This window comes from Babylonia areolata, chromosome 8 (assembly GCF_041734735.1).
Source record: "Babylonia areolata isolate BAREFJ2019XMU chromosome 8, ASM4173473v1, whole genome shotgun sequence".
Taxonomy (NCBI): Eukaryota; Metazoa; Mollusca; class Gastropoda; order Neogastropoda; family Buccinidae; genus Babylonia; species Babylonia areolata.
This window is the reverse complement of record NC_134883.1, coordinates 35602489-35621983: the sequence shown is the minus strand read 5'-3', so window position 1 is coordinate 35621983 and position 19495 is coordinate 35602489. Positions and strand designations below refer to the sequence as shown.

Genomic DNA, 19495 nt, shown 5'->3' with positions numbered 1-19495 from the left:
GGGTTACGCTGCTGGTCAGGCATCTGCTTGGCAGATGTGGTGTAGCGTATATAGATTTGACCGAACGCAGTTATGCCTCCTTGAGCTACTGATACTGATACTGTTTGTCGTTCCCTACATTTAAAATCTACGATGACATCCGTCTGAAAGTGACTGGAGCACAAAGGCAGATAGTCGCGCGCATGTGTGACAGAGAGAAAGAACATTTTCAGGTTCATTCCGGCTTTTCCCCAATGTGTGTGTGTTGTTGTTTTTTTGGGGGGAGGTGGGTTTTTTTGGGGGGGGTTTGGGTTTTGTTTTTTGTTGTTGTTTGTTTGTTTGTTTGTTCATGTGTGTTTTGATGACACTGTTTTAATTCTTTTATCGATCACACTCAAGAACTTTTAAATGTGAGAACGACTTTAAAACGGTCGTTCAAGTTCCCTTTTATAAGTTAACTCCCACTTCATGTATGCAGCAGCAACAATACCACTTGAAAATTAGAACTGAGATGAACTGAAAAATACTGCGCGCGTGCTTGATTTTTAATTTTGACAGCAGTAGGCAAATTAAAGTTATGCATGACTGGATACTATGTAAAAGAGAATACCACATGGCAATCCTATTTCGTTGTTTATTGACCAAGTTTTCGTCTTCGAGGCAGTTGGCCAGCGCTGGAGGGTGTTGCTGTATATTCAACTGTTCTGTGTAGTCTTCCCAGTTGCTTCGCAATTCCACCCCTTTTACACTTAGCTCCGTTTCCACAACGGCGCATGTCTGGTCGCTCATTCAAGCCTCGCCGTCTGTCAATCAAGTGACGTAGACGGCGGTGTTGGGCGGGGCTTGACCAAAAATAGCGCTGAGACACACCTGGGAGAGAGGCACGCTACTCTGTGTTGAATGATTTGGGGGGGAGAGAGAATAGCGAAGGATTTGTGTCTCACTCCCGAACGATCGGGGTTTCATGAGACGAACTGGATTTGAAAGTTCTTTGTGTGTGTGTGTTGAATCATACCCTGCACAGTTTCTGTCAGAAACTTTTCCTGGGAGTACTTTTGGGACGAGTTTGTGTTCGGTGGCGAAAGTGCGCGCGTGTGTGTGTGTTGTGTTGCTTTGGATCGATAAACAGCGCTGCATGCGCCGCTCCAGATTTGAAAAGGGGAGACAGACAGCGTGAGTGTTGTTTGTGGTGCTCTCTCCCTGACTGAGCCCCCCACCATTTCTCGCTCCGTCCGCCACAAGTGATTGGGAACAACCCGAAATTTTCCTGTGTTGTTCTGTCCAAGGAAGATCTATACCATGAGGAGTATGAAAGACATCACAGGGATTGTACCTTGAAAGAGGGAAGAAGAGAAAAAAAAGTGGTTTTGGAGTGTACGTGTGTGGAGTTCGTGTGAAAATTTCTGCCGGTCAAGTGAAGTGACAGTGTGGCGTGGACTTGGGCCAGGCCGGTCCAGCTCGTAGCGTCGCTTTTTGTTGTTATTGTGGTGGTGGTCAGTCTCCTTCGGACGGACCTGTGGTTTCGGTGGCAATGGCGACTGGTGGTGTACCCGTTTCACCCACCACCCCGCCTCCCCTTCCCACCCCGCCGTCTCTGCCCCAGATCTATGAGAGTATCGATGAGGGGGCCACAGGGGTGGAGAGTGTGCCGCTTCTGGTGGTAAGTTGGGGGAACACATTGTGATCTAGTCATTCTATTGATTACCCAGTTTCCTTGTTCTGGCACCTCTTCGTTCAACTGACAGTGTCTCTCTCACTACACTCAGTTTTGGCTAATAGTGTTGTGCCCACAGTGGTTAAAACTACTCGAGATCTTTGGAGTCCATGAACTGAACAGAAACAAAGAGTCGTGTATAAGTCAGTGAAAACTGTCATTGAATATTTCTTTAGTTGTTTATAAACACAATGAAATAATCATATAACATTTATTTTCTTTTTTTAATGGATCATATATATATATATTCATTTTGTTTTACTTAGTGGTTACAAAACAGTGCTGTCAGAATGGACTTTTTAACACAACTTTTAAAAAAAATTTTTGGGGGTGTTGGGGTTGAAATCTTATTTTTCAACTGAGAGATGTAAGAATGGGTCCTTTGAAGATGATGTTTGCAGGAGAAAATTTTTCTATGAGTCATACTGATAAGACAGTGAACTGAAAATAAAAACACTTATAAATAACTACACAGCCTGCTGTGTAGTCCTGCTGTTACAAAACTGTATTAGTTTGGGGGAAAATGAAGAAGAAGATTTGTTAGATTTGTCAAAAAAACAAATTACTGGTGTGAAAGAGATTGATTGGATGCCTGCTGAATGTCACTGTAAAATTAGTTCATCCCTCCGCCACAACCCTACCCATGCTGCCTCAGCAACATCCCTCATCCATACATGTATGTTTATTGTAATTTATACCATGTTATATGAACACACACACACACACACACACACACACACACACACACACACTTGCACACATACATGTATACACATAGTATACACACATACACATACAATGCACTAGTTAATGTACACACATCGTATATTTCATGACATTACTTATGGTCTCGGACAGAGTAACAATGTAAATGTTATATTATCCGTACATGTATACAACTTTTCTCAAGTGTTTAGAAATGTTATTATGCTAGATTAGTTTTCTAATTGTTTTCAATTAAAAGAATATAAATTGAAATAGAATAATTCACAATCAACAATCACATTAACAGAAAAAAAAATCTAGTATTTTAAAAAGTTTGAACATTCAACATTGCAGCATGCATATACACCATGACCATATTGGTTTATTATACAGCTGCAAGACTGTGAGTGTGATGTTTCATTCTACTTTCCACATTTTGACAGAATCAAGATTCTAGAAAGAATAAGTCAAATATAACTTATAAGGGAATATATATATTCATAACACACTTATGAGTCATAATTTGCTTCTGCTGTTCTGGTCACTGTTAGGGGTACATCGACTTAAATTAATAGGTGTTTTCTCTCAACGTTAAGGCTCTGTTATATCTAATATGGAAATCGTTGTCTTCATGTCATAAAAAAATCCCTAGTATTTGTATTATATTATGCAACATATATCATAACAGAACAAAGAAACTTGATCAGCATGACAGTCCAAGTTCATCTTTCAATTATTAATTATGCAGCAGACTAAGTATAAAAAGAAAGAAAAAGTCAATACAATACTCATGAATTAAAAACAGTAAAACTTCTATATTTTATAAAGTTTTATGTGGTCTATGCAATGCTGTCATATCAGCCATTATATTCTGAATGGCTTGCCTATAAATATGATCCATGCAATGCTGTTATCTCAGCTATTATCATCTGAATAGCTTGCTATTGAATTTTTATTACACATACATATTCATTGACATGGAGGAGTAATATCAAAGAATTTGCTGGTGTGTGTGACAAAAAAGGAGAAAAAATGAAGAAGTTAAGCAACTAAATGAAGGTAATGTATGTACAGATCTTATCTTTTTTTTCTGAAATTTATGAAAAATCTTATTGTCTGCAATCAGTGATGTTTATCACTGAATGTGAGCATGTAGTTGGGCCTGTGCTTGCACACATGTATACACACACACACACACACACACACACACACACACACACACACACACACACACACACACACACACACAGAGAGAGAGAGAGAGAGAGAGAGAGAGAGAGAGTTTTGCATCGGACTGAGTAACCCAGTCTGAGTCATATATGCTGTAACAATCTGAGCTTCTGCCTTCGTGGCTTGTGAAATGATGTTGATGTTAAAACGATATTGGATCTACCAGCAGATAGAGGAGGGGTGCATCCAGCTGTCTGTCTGAATCCCATGGAGAGGATCAGGCCTTTCAGGGTCCAGGGGTGGTGGGAGGGAAGAGGGAGTAAGAGAGAGAAGGGATGAATTTTATTTTTAAGTGTGTGGGGGTGGGGTTGAAATAACTTCAAAAATAAAGTCTAGCTGTGTGCCTCTGAGATTATGATTTCAGTAAGCTTTAATTGATTGTTTTGTGTGTGTTAAATTGTATAATGAATGCTTCAAGGGGGACAGAGTAGAATAGTATCATTACATTGTAAGTGCTTCCAGTGTCAATGTATTTTGTACCTTGCATTGTTAACATTGATTGTCTTGATAATTTTTAAGTTTACTTGTATTTCACAGTCATTCAGTCACATTATGGTGATTACCAGTAGAAATGAAGATATAGTAATGTTACTGAAAAGGTTACTGCATAAAGAAAACTGTTGTACTGACACATTGATTGTGTGTAAGTCTGTAGAATAAACTGACGCAGTGACACAGACACAGAGACAGACAACCCATTACTCCTGCAGTCCTGGCATTAATGAAACTTTTTTTTTTTAAACACTAAAGTTACAAACAGAAACAATATCAAATCAGTTTACAAGCTTTGAATTATATTCAGTGTTGTAACATCATTTATAATGTTATGTTTATTTTAATAATACTATTGTATTTATAACACAAGCAGTATATTTTGTCATGTAACTGTTCTTCCGTCAGATCATACAGCAAAATTTCCTTTACATGTACGTTGAACTGTTGAAATGTCTTGCAGTATTTTACTATGATTTACTATAAATTGGCCAAGTGATATAGTTTGGACTTTGTTAGTAACATGATAAGTACTAATGACGATATTTATTTTTGAATCATAAGAATTCAGAATGTAAAACTATTATTTTGATACTGGAGAGACATTAAGCCTAGTCAAATTGATATTTACTTTTCAAGTTTACTCACTGTCACATGATAGACCTATGAGTGTAATTTACCTGATAAGACTATCACTTGCTTGTGTCTATGTTACTGTTAGCACGCGTGCGCACGCGCGCGCACACACACACACACACACACACACACACACACACGCAGAGTGTATGTGTGACTGAATGTGTAAAATTTATAATTTGTGTGAATATAACTTATGAAAATGTGTGATAAATTAATTTTCACTTCAGCGAACATTCTGAATAAAAATATGTATACATGTTTGTAATGACACCCTGGAAAGATGCATCATCAGTGTATTTTGACAGAGTTCAGGGCTGGGTTGCATTTAACTTTTTCAGCAATCCCAGCAGTGCAAATTTTGCTTAGCACAAAGTGCTTCTTTAGAAGATCACTTGTGCAACTGAGCCCTGTTATTATTATCACTAATGGTCTGGTTCAACTTATAGTGGAAATTCCATGCCTTTTTATGTTTTGCTTTTTTTTCACTGTGTGTATGTGAGTGTGTTTCTGTGTTTGTCACTGTGTGTGTATGTGTGTGTGTGCGCGCACACACACACACACACATACACACACACACACGCATGTGTTAGAACTAAAAGAAACACGGACAATAGTAATTTACCATTTTGGTCTGAACAATATTGATTTTGATGAAATTCTGATAATACAAACACAGTGTGTGTGTTGATAGTGTTCTTTTCACTTACTACTAGGGGGGAAAAAAAGTGTCACTGATGGGCACAATAACAGAGTGATTCTACAATACTGTGACTATTACTTGGCCGAATCCATCCCAAAGTTCTGAGTCGTATACATATTATTACAAAGTGGTTTGAATCCCAGATATGCTATGTGGGTTAAGCCATCTTGAGGGCCCAGATTTTTCTGATATCCAGGGTCAACTCCCACATGTGCAGACCTGTTAATGCCCACACACCCTTTGTGTATGGCGTATACTATGCTATATATCCACATGCTGCAGATGAAATACACACCACAGTAGCATTCAGTGGGTTATGAAAACATGAATGCACCGACTATGCACAGTTAAAAAAAACAAAGCATACTTTCCTAAATGGCAGGGCAAGAATAATGCACATGAAAAATCACTTGAACTTAAGTGTTAAATGAGTGAAAGTGGCAGTTGTATCCTGTGAAAATATGTTCAGGAAGAAAAAAATCCCTGACATGTGTTTTTGGGGGTTTTTTTTTAATTTTTTTTTTTTAATTTCAGGGAAAGGAGGTGGAATTGAACCCACAGCGCACAGAAGGCCCAGTTCGGCTGTGTCTAAAATGTAAAGACTGCCCTGGATTTCTCAGCCACTACTGGAGGTCAGTTGTTGTCTGTGTGTCATGTATGACTGTCGTGTTAGCTTCAGAGTCAGACACAGGAACCTTTCTAAGTTTATCATTTTCTTTTCCTGGTGAGAAAAGCTTTCTCTGATTGGCCAGATGAATAATGTCCAGAGGTCCTAAGCTTGGACTGAGTGACAGTGAGATTAATGAGAAGAGAGAGGAAAACTATATATATATATATATATTTTTTTTTTTTCACTTTACGAAAGATTATTTTGTTGTAAGATTGTTGAATTGGGTTGTCCTCCATCATCACCATCTCTCCACCCGTTCGAGCTTTTTTTTTCTTTTTTTTTTAGGCTGGCTACAGGTGCAGTTATTTAAAACTTCTTGTGAGTCAGCTGGAAGGGGAAGGGTGGCAAGGGTGTGTGATTGTTGGACTCAGAAAGGCAAAGTTTACAATTGCATGCAGCTTGATTTTTCTTGCTCCGTTAATTTTTTTTAATTTTTTTTTTATTTAATGAAGTTAATGCCATTTCTGTGTTAGCAATGTTTGCTTGAAAATGTTTTCAAGTGTTTTGTCAGCTTTCGTTTAGTTTTGGATAGAAGGAACTGAGTGGGTCAGTGTCATGGTTAATCGTCTTTCTAAAATTTTATCTTGTGTGTGTGAGCATGCGTGGGCATGTGTGTGTGTGTGTGTGTGTGTGTGTTTTCTCAATCATAGAGTGTGTTATACTTCGATGCACACTTTTTTTCTATCTTAAGCTTTGTTACTCAGCATTCCTTTTTTTTTTTTTTTTTTTCCTTTTTCTGTTTTTTTGGGTTTTTTTTTTTTTTTTACCTTGTCTGTTGTTATTGTCCATCTTAGATAGCAGTTGTTTTGACCACATCTTTGTCAAACTCTGTCTTCCTCTGTGTGTAAACTGTAATCCCTGTTTGTCTTTCTCTGTCTGTCTCTCTTTTTCTCAAACTCTTTCTGATTCTCTTTCTCAGTCAGTCTCTGTCATTTTCTCCATCTGACTGTCTCGGTCTCTTTCATTTTCTTAGTGCCAATCTCCTTGAAGTCTTTCATATTGAGTTACTCATTTTCTCTCATTCCCTTCCGTCCCTTTTAGTTTCTCTCACGCTCTCTTTCTCTTTCACTCACTCTCTGTTTGCATACATGTTTTCTGTCTTGTCACTCTCTGCCCTTGTTTGAGCAGTCTCTGTTTCTTTCCCTGTCTCTTTCAGTCATTTTCTCAGTCTGTCTCTCTCCCACCCTCTCAGTTTTGTCTGTCTTCTTTCTGTCAGTGTTTGCATCTCTCTGCACTTGTTTGATTGCATCTCTCTTTGCACTTGTTTGAGCAGTGAATGTTTGAGAGAAAAAAAGAAATCCCATGTCAGCACGTTTGGGAATTTTCTTCAGCGTTGTTATTTTAAATTAGTTTAAACCAAGCCACACACACACAAGGAATGTTAGGACAGATGATTGGAACGGTATGCCAACTGACTTAAACCAGCAGGTAAACCCCAAACTGTTTGGAGTTCACTGCAAAAAAGTTGACGTGTCTGTAGGACAGCGATTGCAGGGCACGTAAATCCCCTGGCTTTAACCCATTCATAACAAGCGCAGAACGAGGGGGTTTGTTTCTTTGTTTTGTTTGCTTTTGTTATTTTTTTATGGTTTGGAGGTGGGGGGAAACAGTGGTTGGAATGAAATTGAATAAGGCAGATAATGAGGGCCAAGTGCTGAGCACGTGACGCGCGCGAGCTGGCTTCCAATCCCCATCCCCAACCCGCCCAGCCCGGAGGATGAGGCTGAGGCTGATTAAGGTCTGTTGTCTTGTCTGCCTCCTTCCTGGTGGTAACGGGGCCAATTGCCTAATTGCCCGCTGGCTGGTCTCCGTGTTCTTGTGGGCCAGGCTGGTGGGAAAGAATAATGTCTGTGGGGAAAACATAAACAGCGGTTTGAGATTGGAGTGGTTAAAAAAAAAAAAGAAAAGAAAAAAAGGGAGGTTGGGGAAGGGGGCGTGGGGGTTAGGGAAAGAGAAAGATCTATGAGGGGGAGACTCATAGAACAGCGAAAGGAGGGTAGTAGAGCGATGTCCAGGATATTATGAAAAGTATGACTGTGTGCGCGCGCGCGTGTGTTTACTCAACAGAGAGAGACAGAGATCGGTCTTAGTAGTGGCAGTAGTGACACATTTGTTATGATGAGAGGCCGGGACAGTTGTTGGAAGGGTAGTGGGGGTGAGTGCACAGCGAGGGGAGATATTCATATCGAGATACTCAGATCGTTGGCAGTTTTAAATTAACTGAGTGATGATAAATTTGGTGATGACAACGTCATTTCGTTGAAATTGTTTACTCAACAGAGAGAGACAGAGATCGGTCTTAGTAGTGGCAGTAGTGACACATTTGTTATGATGAGAGGCCGGGACAGTTGTTGGGAGGGTAGTGGGGGTGAGTGCACAGCGAGGGGAGATATTCATATCGAGATACTCAGATCGTTGGCAGTTTTAAATTAACTAAGTGATGATAAATTTTGTGATGACAACGTCATTTCGTTGAAATTTGAAACTATCTCTCCGTTCAAACTGAGTTGTATGATATTACCCGTTTTGTTTTGTTTTTTTAATATTGTGCAATTTGATCATAACCAGTGACAGTGTTTAGACGCGCGGTAAACACAGTCTGACATATTTTGGGGGGTAACTTGTCAGCACCGTGACACTGATTTTGGAATTTTAGGGACCGAGAGAGATCGTGTTTCATGGGACAGGATGGGTATTGTTTTCAGTTCACAGCAGGTTTCTGAGCCTAGTGTGTGTTTGTGCACGTGCATGCTCGTGTGTTTATTGCTAAGTGTTCGATCAGATGATTAATTTGGGTAGTTTCGCTTCTGTTCAGACGTCAAGATTACTTCTTTTTACTTTTGTTTTGCATTGAACACTGTTTAGTATCTATGTTCTTATATTTTCAGAACTCGTGTTTGGTATAGAATGCATAAATTCATTTTATTCCGAAGTTCCTGGACGGCTGACTGGACTCTCTCTGTGTCTGTCTCTGTTTTTGTCTCTCTTTTCTTTCCTCCCCTCTCTACCGGTCTTTGCCTCTCCGGTATTTCCTGTCCTTTGTATAGTACAGTCCATGTTTCCACTCCGTGTCCAGACACTATGAACAGACATCAACTTGATAACAGTGGCTGGTCCCTACTAAGTTAGGTCACGTTTGTAGTGCGTCTTAGAAAAGCGCAGCTGGCGTCAGTCAGTTTTATCAGATCAGCCCCCTCGCTGTAACTTGGTTGAAATCCTCCTGTCAGCCTGTCACTGATTTACTGAACGTGGATAACCATTCCTTTTACTCATTTTGAAAACTAACACGGGTAGCAGGAAAGACCCCTTCGAATACACACATGCACACGTATTAATAGAAGGGGTGCGCATGAACACACACGAACACACATACACGCACACACACACACACACACACACACACACACACACACACACGCGTGACACATACGGGCGCGCGCCTATCACTTTCAGTCTCAAGTGCTCTCTCGACTAAAAGAGGTAGTCCACATACGTGGATTCGATACTTTCTGAAGACTAGGTGGTCTTTTTTTTTTGTCTTTTTTTTTTCCTCTCTTATTTTTAGAAATTTTATTTGTACTCTTCTTTATAAACTATATTATTTTCTGTTAGGTGAAAGTTCACCATCACCTTTTAAATGCACCCTCCCCCCCCCCCCCCCCCCCCCCGCTTCCACCAAGTCCTAGAAATAAGTAACGGATGTAAGGGGCAAGCAGCAGCCGGCGACAGGCCCGGTCCCCTTGATGCTTGCAGGGAGTTTGCTGTGCCGGCTGTCTCTTCATAAATCGTCAGTCTTTTCTCTTCAGCTGTCCGGACCCTGCCAGTACGCTGTGATCGAGTGAGCACAGTGACTGTCTTTTTTTCTCTCTTTCTTTTTTTTTCTTCTATGGTTCAGTGAGTTTCCCAGGTTTGACCTTTTTGTGGTTTTGTTTGAGAGGCCGCGCGGTCTGGGCACAGCTGGGGACAGGAGTGTAGACGGGAGGGGAGGGGGTAAAGGGGGGGGGGGGGGGGGGCGGCTTTGTTCTTGCTGTGGTGTGTACTAGTCTGTGCCTCACGACATGCGTTAAGTACTGCGTTCAGCGGTGTGATATGTGAGAGAGAGAGAGAGAGAGAGAGAGCGTGTGTTGTGTGTGTGCGCGCGCTTACGCGCGTTAAATAGAACTCATTAGATTCATTCAACTGCCATTCATTTCAGCTGGTCAAACAAGACACGTTTGAATGAGTTTGACTAGTTTTGGAAGAAACCAATGAATCATTGCATTCGTGACTGATATTTGATTGTATTTTTGGTTTGGTTGAGCGTAGTTATCATATGAAATTATACTTGGTATTTGATCGTAGTGTTACAGACATGTTATGGGCACAACACTGCTAAATTAAACTATATATATATATATGTGTGTGTGTGTGTGTGTCACTGTGTGTTCGCACGCGCGCGCGTTTGTGTTCGAGCCAGAGAGAGAGAGAGACAGAGAGAAAGAAGATTCTTGAGGCATGAGATCAACATTTACCATCGGGTATGTGTGTGTGTGTGTGCATGTGTCAGACTGTCTGTCTTCAGTACTCCAGATATTGCCAGTAAGGAAGGAAGGAAGCCCTCAAGAGATGAGACACGAGGGAAAAGGCCAAAGGATGGAATCTCGTGTCTAGAGGCAAGGGATCGGGGATGGTTGGGGTGGGAGGAGAAGAGAGGGAGTATTTAGGGAAGTGTGGGATGGAGTCGAGGAATCTGAACTTTCCATCTTCTTCACCCCACCATCACCTCCCCGTTCCACAATCACTCAGTCCCGCTTTACATGTGTGCCCCCCTCTTCTCCAACTAACACAACCTCCATCCCTGCCATCGAGTACAGCTTTCTTGATTTCATTACCGTATCCCAGAGGGACACGTTGAATGCATTGCTCCACTCCCAGCCCCGCCAAATGGCCATGGCGTTTGGTATCAGCTCCGTCCGTTCCTTCCTCCAGCAACCTTTGTGCCGTCAGTCCATCTCCTCTCCATGGCCCGCGTCAGCACAGGGGATCATTCCCATGTTTAGGAGGGGTCAAGTGCCCTTCAAAAAAGAAAATTAATGAGAATGAAAAGTAAAAGGAAACAAAGTTGTCGACTCTGCTGATTATGTCGACTTCCAATGACAGTTCATCAATTTTTTTCTTTGATTTAAGATCGGCGTCGTAGATTCTTTTCGTATAAATTTTTATTATTTGAACACAAAGTTGTTTTTTTTATGTTCATTGGAATTCTTAGGCTATGACAACGACAGTATGCGTAACTTATTCACCGTAACTGCAAGAAATTCGCAGGAGCAAACGAACAATTCATTTTGACCATTCATAATGATAGTAGTTAAAAACAATAATTACAAAAGAAAATATCAGTGGATAATATTCATAGATATCTCTCCCTCTCTGTCTCTCTCTCTCTCTCTCTCTCTCTCTCTCTCTCTCTCTCTCTCCACCCTCGCCATCTCTCCCTCTCTTTCTCTCTCTCACACACTCGTTTTCGTCTGGTGTCTCGTCTGACGATGAGTCTGTACAGACGGGGGCTATGACAAATAGGTCCTGCGGATTAAAAGAGAAGTCTTCTTCTGGCAGCGGCAAGACTCTCGGTCTACAGTAGAGATGGATGGAGACCTATCTAAGTGCTTTTGGCCCTTCTCACCCCAACACGTTCCCCCCTCTCTCTCCCTTAACTTCTCAATTCCCCAGTCTTTACCGCCCGCACCCCCCCCCCCCACCCCCACTTCCAGGTAAAATCGTACTCAGACCGAGCGCAGAGACGAATGCCGTTGAGGAGGTAGATGGAGGAAGAGAGTGGAGAGAAAACGAGGGTTCAACGTACACCTTTCGTACATAAGGGGGGTAGGGAAGCGAGTGAGTGGAACGTAAACTGTTTGGAGGAGTGGGCCCCAATGCAAACTTTTCTACGAACTGTACAGAACTCTGGGGTAAGTGAGGTTCTGCGAAGACACGACTTTTACCTGAACATTTTCTGGGAGGTAGTCTGGAATTGCGGAGCGAGGTGGAGACAGAGAGGGGTAGGAGGGTGGTGGGGAAGCCGTTTTTGCAGGTTTGACGTTTAAGAAACTGCTAATGCCGCTTTAAAACCAGGGATGAACGGTTAAAAGAAGATGGGGTAAGAAGTAATGATCTAATTTAATTTAACTGACAGGAGGGATGAAGATAAATCATCAGTTAGACCGCTGAAGGCAGCCGCAATTCAATTTAAATTGAACACTTTTCAATTAACCTAGTACTCGTGCCTCCCCTTTCCTCCCCCCCACCCCATCATCCCCCCTAACCCCTTAGCCCCTCACCCCACCCCCCACCTTCCCATAAACATCAAATCATTCGTTTCTTGGCAACATTTTTCTTCCACGTGCTCCACTTTTTTCAGTGACCCCACACATATCCCTCTTCCAGAGAAAAGGAAGTGCTAAAATATTGCGTTGGACGTTTTTACCAGGGCACGTGAACTTCACGAAGCCCAGAAATGCTCCAGCTTTACAGCTTAGTTCAAAAGTGAATCGCCAGTTGCACGAACCGTGTTACGTCTCGTGTGCCCGTTTTAGTAGAACTTAGCTTGCACGAGAGCTCGCACTAGCAGTTACTCCGAATTTCGGCAAAGCTGAGTCTTTCCCCTTCCCTATTTCCTTTCGTTTTCCTGTCCTTCCTCTCCACCTCCTCCCACACCACCCTCTCCAGTCTCATTGTATAAGAACTGTTTAGTGCGGATGGCAGAGTGGGTTTGGGCGGGGGGATGGGGGGTGGGGGGGGGGAGATCTTTTCTCCGTTTGTTCCTGTATCGTGTCCTCAAAGAAACCATCGCCTTTACGTGGGAACAAGCCGTTTTGAATGGCACGATCGGACTGAGTCAGGTCTCTGAAGTCCAAACACAACGTCCAGCGCTGGTTTTCACATTTGAACTCGACATTCTCAACATTGAATTGTAGGAAGTATTAGAAGCTTAGTTACCCACGTGTGACTTCATCCATAATGCATGTGTTCGTTCTGTCTGCCTATTTCCCTTTCCCATGGTTTCCATCCTCGGACTCCCTCACCCGCTTCTTTACCCCATCCCCTCTTCCACCCTCATACTCCCGTAAAGCAGGGGTTTTTTTTTGTTTCTTTGTTTGTTTTTTGTTTTTGTTTTTTAATACCGAAGAGACACAGAGGAAGTTTCCGGCAGTGTAGTGGGACAGATTGCTTGCTCTGACCATGTAAGTGCTATCGACTCCAGTCCTCCAGGTCTCCTCCAGTCCATCGTTCTTCGGGCTGCTCGGAAGTTGTGCGTGGTACTTTGGGAGCCACGGGAGGACGGAAGGAGGGAGGATTGGGAGGGAAGTGGGACGTTGGGGATCGGGGTGAGAGGCGGAGGGGGTGGGATGGGGGGTGGGGGACAGAGGGCGTACTGGATTAGTGGAAAAGAGCAAACGCACCACGTGACTGGAATCCCAAACTTTTCTGCATCAGAACTTTTACCGTTTAATGGTGATTATTTTTCTTCCTTTGGGGCTTTGTGGTTTTATCGATGTATAAAAGAGAGGGAAGGGGGTTGGGAGTGGTGATATTTAGAACGCTTTGTGATGGTGGGGAGGAGGGACGAGAGAGAGAGGGGGGAGTGAGAGGGTGTGTGGAAGGGGGAGAGGGGACGGCTGGTACTATTCTGTGTTCAGTTTGTGTGGGAGTTAAGGGATAGTATTCAGTTTGTGTCCAGGTTATCTATAAATTATCTTTGCTCTTCGTTAATTGTCTTCTGTGAAAGAAAAGCCCACTGCTGCCATGATCAATTCATGTCCTGTCCTGTGTGTGTGTGTGGTGTGTGAATGCGCGCGCGCGCGTGTGTGTGCATAACATGTGTGCGTGAGAGAGAGAGAGAGACCGACCGACCGACAGACAGACAGTGCGCCAAATTACGTAGTTAATGCCAGAGGGAATCTCTCCCCCTCTCCATTTGCTCCAAAACTTCAGCCCATTATGGTTGGCTCGATCGCAGCACTGACGTCAGAAGCCCAACATTAACACAAAAAAAGTGAGAAAGATTAAAGAGCATAGAAAAATCCGAATATTCAGATGAACGGTTTTGTAGGAAATGTGCACATGTGCATACCATTCTTTGGTTAGATTCATTCCTATAAACTGAACAGTTATAGTGTTCAGAAGAATTACATTTTAATTACCAAGGTGTTTTTTTAATAACATATATTGATCACGGAGTCTGTCAGATGTAATAAGTAGGACATGCGTTTTACTGCATTGACGATAATACATGGTTGAATTATGTCTTTATGTAGAATAGTTCATATTTCAAATGTTCGTTATACTGTTGCTTTCGAGTCAGTTTTCACTTGCTTAATAATATTAAGTTTTCATCCATTTAAGAAAATTTTATACAGTCTTGGGTCCGAGTGCACGTATTATCGGACACACCAACATAGACACTACAAGGAAAACCCATTGCACTCCACCCCCATCTCCCTCTGTCGACCTTTTTCTCCGTCGTTAGATCAAACCAGAAGTGATGTAACAACATTGATATCACGAACTCGGACGAAAAGATCTCACCAGTCTCCAGGGTCTTGCTGAACATTGCCTGTTGTCGTGGAGCTCAAGTTTCCAGCACACTGGAGCCCAGGCGTTGTATTTGCCTTCCGCTCAAATCGCCCCAGTTTCCCCTCGCTCCCTTCCATCGCTTTATGATCCGTGCAAAGATCGCCAGTGTCCATAATTAACAACGGCGGGCGATTTAGCTACCTTTCCCCTATTGGCAGCTCCGTGAGGCTGGCAGCAATTAGGAATGCAGGCTGCAATTTATGGTCAATTAGCTGGCGAGGGAGCCCAGTGGAACGAGGTCTGGGAATGCTGACCCTTGTATTTGGTTCTGGTGAAGGGGTTGCCGGCTTCTCTTCAAGAGCACGGGCCGGTTTCTAACCTCCATGAGAGTTCCGCGTACGAAGTCTGGGCGAGGGTTGATATCATGGGGGTGGGAGGCTATATTAGAGGGCCAGATGCCTGTGGAGGGTTTCTGTTGAAATGAATAGTGTGATGTATGTTCCAGACTTATTGTGCATTTCCTTCCCTCTCTGCCGTCTTCTTCTTCCTCCTCCTCCTCTTCTGTCTTTCTTCTTCTTTATCCTTCTCTGGATCCTGCCCCGGACCCCCGCAATCATCTTGTCATTCTTCTTCCGCCCCCTCACTTTTTTTCTTTTCTTTTTTTCTTTTTATTTTTTTTTTTACTGTCGTCCTCCGGCTCCATGGTGTTTTTCTTTTCGTTTAAAGACCTCCCCCCCCCCACCCACCCCCACCCCCGTCCCCGCCCAACCCCTTCCCAGATTTGCTAGATTGAAAAACGAAAACAAAAAACTTGCTTTGCGTCAGGCGAGAACACATATTCTGTATCTCAGTGACTTCTGCAAGCTTCTACGCTGTTAGGCTCGCACATGCGTATGCACGCGCGCGTGCTTTCACACACACACACGCGCGCGCATGCACAACCTAGTTTCTTCCGATCAGATGCAGCGAGACCGATACCAGCGCTGCCTCCTTCCTGTGCCAGACTGGAAACCTCGAGACTCTACGTCACTCTGCTACTAACCTTCAGAGCGGACATCGTCCAATCAGGTGGCGCACGCGCTGTGACGAAGCCAAACTAAACACCTGGAACGATTGTTGCAGGTAAAACACAAACTGCCCAGCCAGTGGTATACTCACTACAGGTGTGAAGACCACACAGACGCTGCTCGGTGCCAGTAACAAGGTCTTGGTTACCATTGGTTTGTTTGCTTTGGCACCATACTGCACCATCCATGAGGGTGAGGAAGCCCCGGTGGTGGTGGTGGTGGTGCAGCCTCCGTGACTGCCGGCATCAGATCATTAATCAGGGGGAAGAGAACGGTGAGGTGTCTTTGACGATCCGATACAGATGGATAGCCACCCCAGGAAAGCCTGGGAATGCCTCAAGTAATTGGGTTACACGTGCGTGTGTGTACAAACAGAGAGGGGGTGGAGGGGAGGGGGGGGGAGCAAAAATAAGACAGAAAAAAGCTGGGTCAGGTCACAGGTGGGATTGCTGTCTGATAGTTGACTGCCTGCAAGAAGGTGGAACTGCACCTCCACTGTGTGCACTGATTGCAAAATTTAGGGTACAGGTAAACAAGATATATTATACATGTAATTACATAAATTTGTATTTAAAAAAAAATTCATTTTTAAATCCATCTATTTTGAGGGGTATCGTAAACTATTGGTAGACTGTGCGTGTCCGCTGCTTCATATTAAAGTTTATCTTCTTTGCGTTCGTCAGAAGGTTTGTTGTGAAGGCAAAATTTACGGATTATACACATAATCTGAAGATCTGACGACGACTGTTATAAGTTTATGTATTCGCACCTGTCATTACTGAGACTGATTCCATTTTTAATTTGAAGCAAAGATCCAGACGATTAACTTCTTGCACAGTTCACTCCTTTGACGTCAGTTAAGGCTTCTCCCCGCTCCTCACACATGTGATCTCGTGTGTCTGTGTGTGTGTGTGTGTGTAAATTTAAAGCTTAATACAGCTCTTGCAATGATTTGTAAAGTTATGCCATCACGTCATCTTTTGTAGCATTGCCCACTTTATTATGGCGGCTTGTACACTGTTAAATTTTCCTCACTAATATTTTTCCGCGCAAGCTGGATTTTCTTTCTTTTTTTCTTTTTTTCTCTGTTTTTTTGAACTGGCAACATTTCCTCTTCATCCTATTTTGATTATAATAATGATGATAATAATAATAATCCCGAGTTCGCCTTGTTCATAAATGTGCGCGCGCGCATGCGTGCTTGTATCCCACAAACACTTTGTTATACTGCATTGGCCATTATGGACATTCTGACTGGCCTCCCTCCCGGTTGCTGCCCCCTCCACCCTCCACAGAAGCGAGCCTTTCATATTTCTTTTCCTTTAAAAAAAAAAAAAAAAAAAAATTTCTTAGACAAAATATGTACACACTTTTTTCTTTTCTTTTTTGGCATCCGCACATAGTATTCAAACACGCACATTTGCAAAGAAATAAACGGACGCATATTAACCCCAAAACATCATACGGATATCATTACCAAATTACCATTGTCCAAAAGAAAAAAGGGTGGACAGAGGCATCCCGTAGTGTTTGTGAAGCAGTGAAGAAAATTAATGGTGTGTATATATATATATATATATATATATATATATATATATATATATATTGTGTGGGTAAGAGCTGAAACAGAAAGAAAGGAGCAACTTATATAAACCCGTACCGACAACACGAAGTACATTAAGCGTGGCTCGAGCTCTCAGAGAAAGGTGTGAGCAGACACGGTAGCAGTTAGTCGTGGGGGCGGGGGGAATGGGGGGGGGGGGATAGGGGGTGACGCCATCCACACTGGTTTGCCCCCTGTGACCGCTATGGTCCTCAGAGAGTGTGTACAGGTAAGCAGGAAGGGGGCTGGACAATGGTGTAACACCTCGCCGCCTGCCCCTCAGACAACAGGGGTCTGTCACGGCCGTGTTTGTCTTTTGCTCACACCACTGTACCCCTCGGCCCCCCAACCCCACACCCCCCCGCACACGGTTGTAGTATAGTAGTGTCCAGCTCAACACCTGGGCCCTCGGGTTGGAGGCGTGTGTGGGGGGAAGGGGAGGAGTTGAGATGGTGGAAACCGGCTTTTCATGTGACGAGAGAGACTCTTGGTTCTTTCTTTATTTCTGACGAACGTCCACGTCACACTTTGGAATCTTTTGAATGTCTTTCCCCTCCCCTACCTCCTCTCTTCCATCTTTGTTCTCCGACTAACCTCCCCACTCTCCACTCCCAACAGCACTCCTCCACTCTTTTCCCCATACTGACACAAGCACTTACGCGCATGCACACGTTTGCACACATACGCACTGGCATTTTTGCATATATAATTATGTTATGTGCACACATCATAGAGAGAAGGGAGAGTGGCACCTTTATTTGGTTCTTCTGGTCTTTCTTACACGACACTCTGGCATCTTTTGAATGTGTTTGGTGCTTTGGGCTTTGTATCGTATGGACAATTCCAGAGCCGTCGCGGCATTGTTGAAATCCAACTTCAGCCGACCATTTTGAATAAATAATTTATATGTTATGATTTTGTAAAGAACAGTTCCAGAATCGCTGATGCACATGCATTGTGTGCATTTAATGCAACAACAAATTGTGCAATTCCAGTATGTTGTGGACACACCTGGAATTCTTCCATCTGCCAGTCATGTGATTCATTCTTTCTTGTTGTTGAAAGACAGTTCTTTCCTGAAAAGAGGACCATATTATACACAGCCGGTGGCCTTTCAGATTCTATCCGCTCTGCACTCCATTTGGGACAGCTTCTTCAAGCCAGACGATGAAGTCATCGAGTGGAAATCCACAGACGTGGCTTTTGTTGTGCGGTCTGTCATTTACTGTAACTTAACTTTTTAAGTCTTCGACGGAGAGATACATACATGTAAATTTATTTGTCTTTTGAAGCCTTCCACATTCATTTTGTAACCACCGTCTGTCTTTCTTTTTGTCTCCCCATTCCCTCCCTCTCTCTGATATCTCGCGCACAAACCACATACATAGCGATGATGCAATAGTGCGTTCAGCTTCTTAAGTTCTTTTCAGTCGCTCCCAAATCGCCGAACGAACTTGGAATTAAAATGCCACTTCACTCTAACGCATTGTCCAAATTCCAACAAAGCGTGAGACACGCCTGTATCCACCGTGCCTTCTCTTCCCTGTCTGGAGAGAGACAAGCAGACAGACAAGCAAACAGGACAGACCGACATGGAGTGATGGAGAACATTTACCACTGAGGGCATCTGGTTCTTTCTCTCTCTCTCTACCCTTTTCCCCCATACCACTCTTTTCACTCACATCTTTTGAATGTGTGCTCTCAACCATCCGCACCCCCGCCGTTTGTAGGCTGTACACACTCCTTCACCTCCTTCACAGCCCCACCCCCCACCCCTCCCTCGATGCTTGGGAAAGGGGGATGATGAGGGAAGGTACGGGTGGGGGAGTCGGTCATTGAGTATGGACATTTCGTACTAACTCACATCAAACTTTTTTGTTGTTGTTGATATTTTACTTCATTTTTATTATTTTAACGGCCAGTTACACACACACACACACACACACACACACACACACACACACACACACACACACACACACCACTCCTTTCATTCACGCACATTCCAGACTCTCGTTAAAACATAAAGCACGAAAGAAAGAAAACAAAATGGTAGGATGAATGAGGGCGAAACGGTTGACAGGAGAAGCGAGGAGAGAGAGGAACGACAGACAGCCGTGACAGCTCCCCGTCCTGCCTGTCG

General features: G+C 43.2%; 1 protein-coding gene across 1 annotated transcript in view; it reads left to right on the top strand.

Moving 5' to 3' along the window:
* Nucleotides 1-953: 953 nt before the first annotated feature.
* Nucleotides 954-19495, top strand: part of LOC143285164 (uncharacterized) — a 161257-nt gene continuing 142715 nt past the window's right edge. The window contains exons 1-2 of the mRNA XM_076592395.1: nucleotides 954-1639; nucleotides 5994-6091. Coding sequence (XP_076448510.1) covers nucleotides 1511-1639; nucleotides 5994-6091 — 227 coding nt within the window. The 5' untranslated portion in view covers nucleotides 954-1510. The remainder of the gene's footprint in view (nucleotides 1640-5993; nucleotides 6092-19495) is intronic.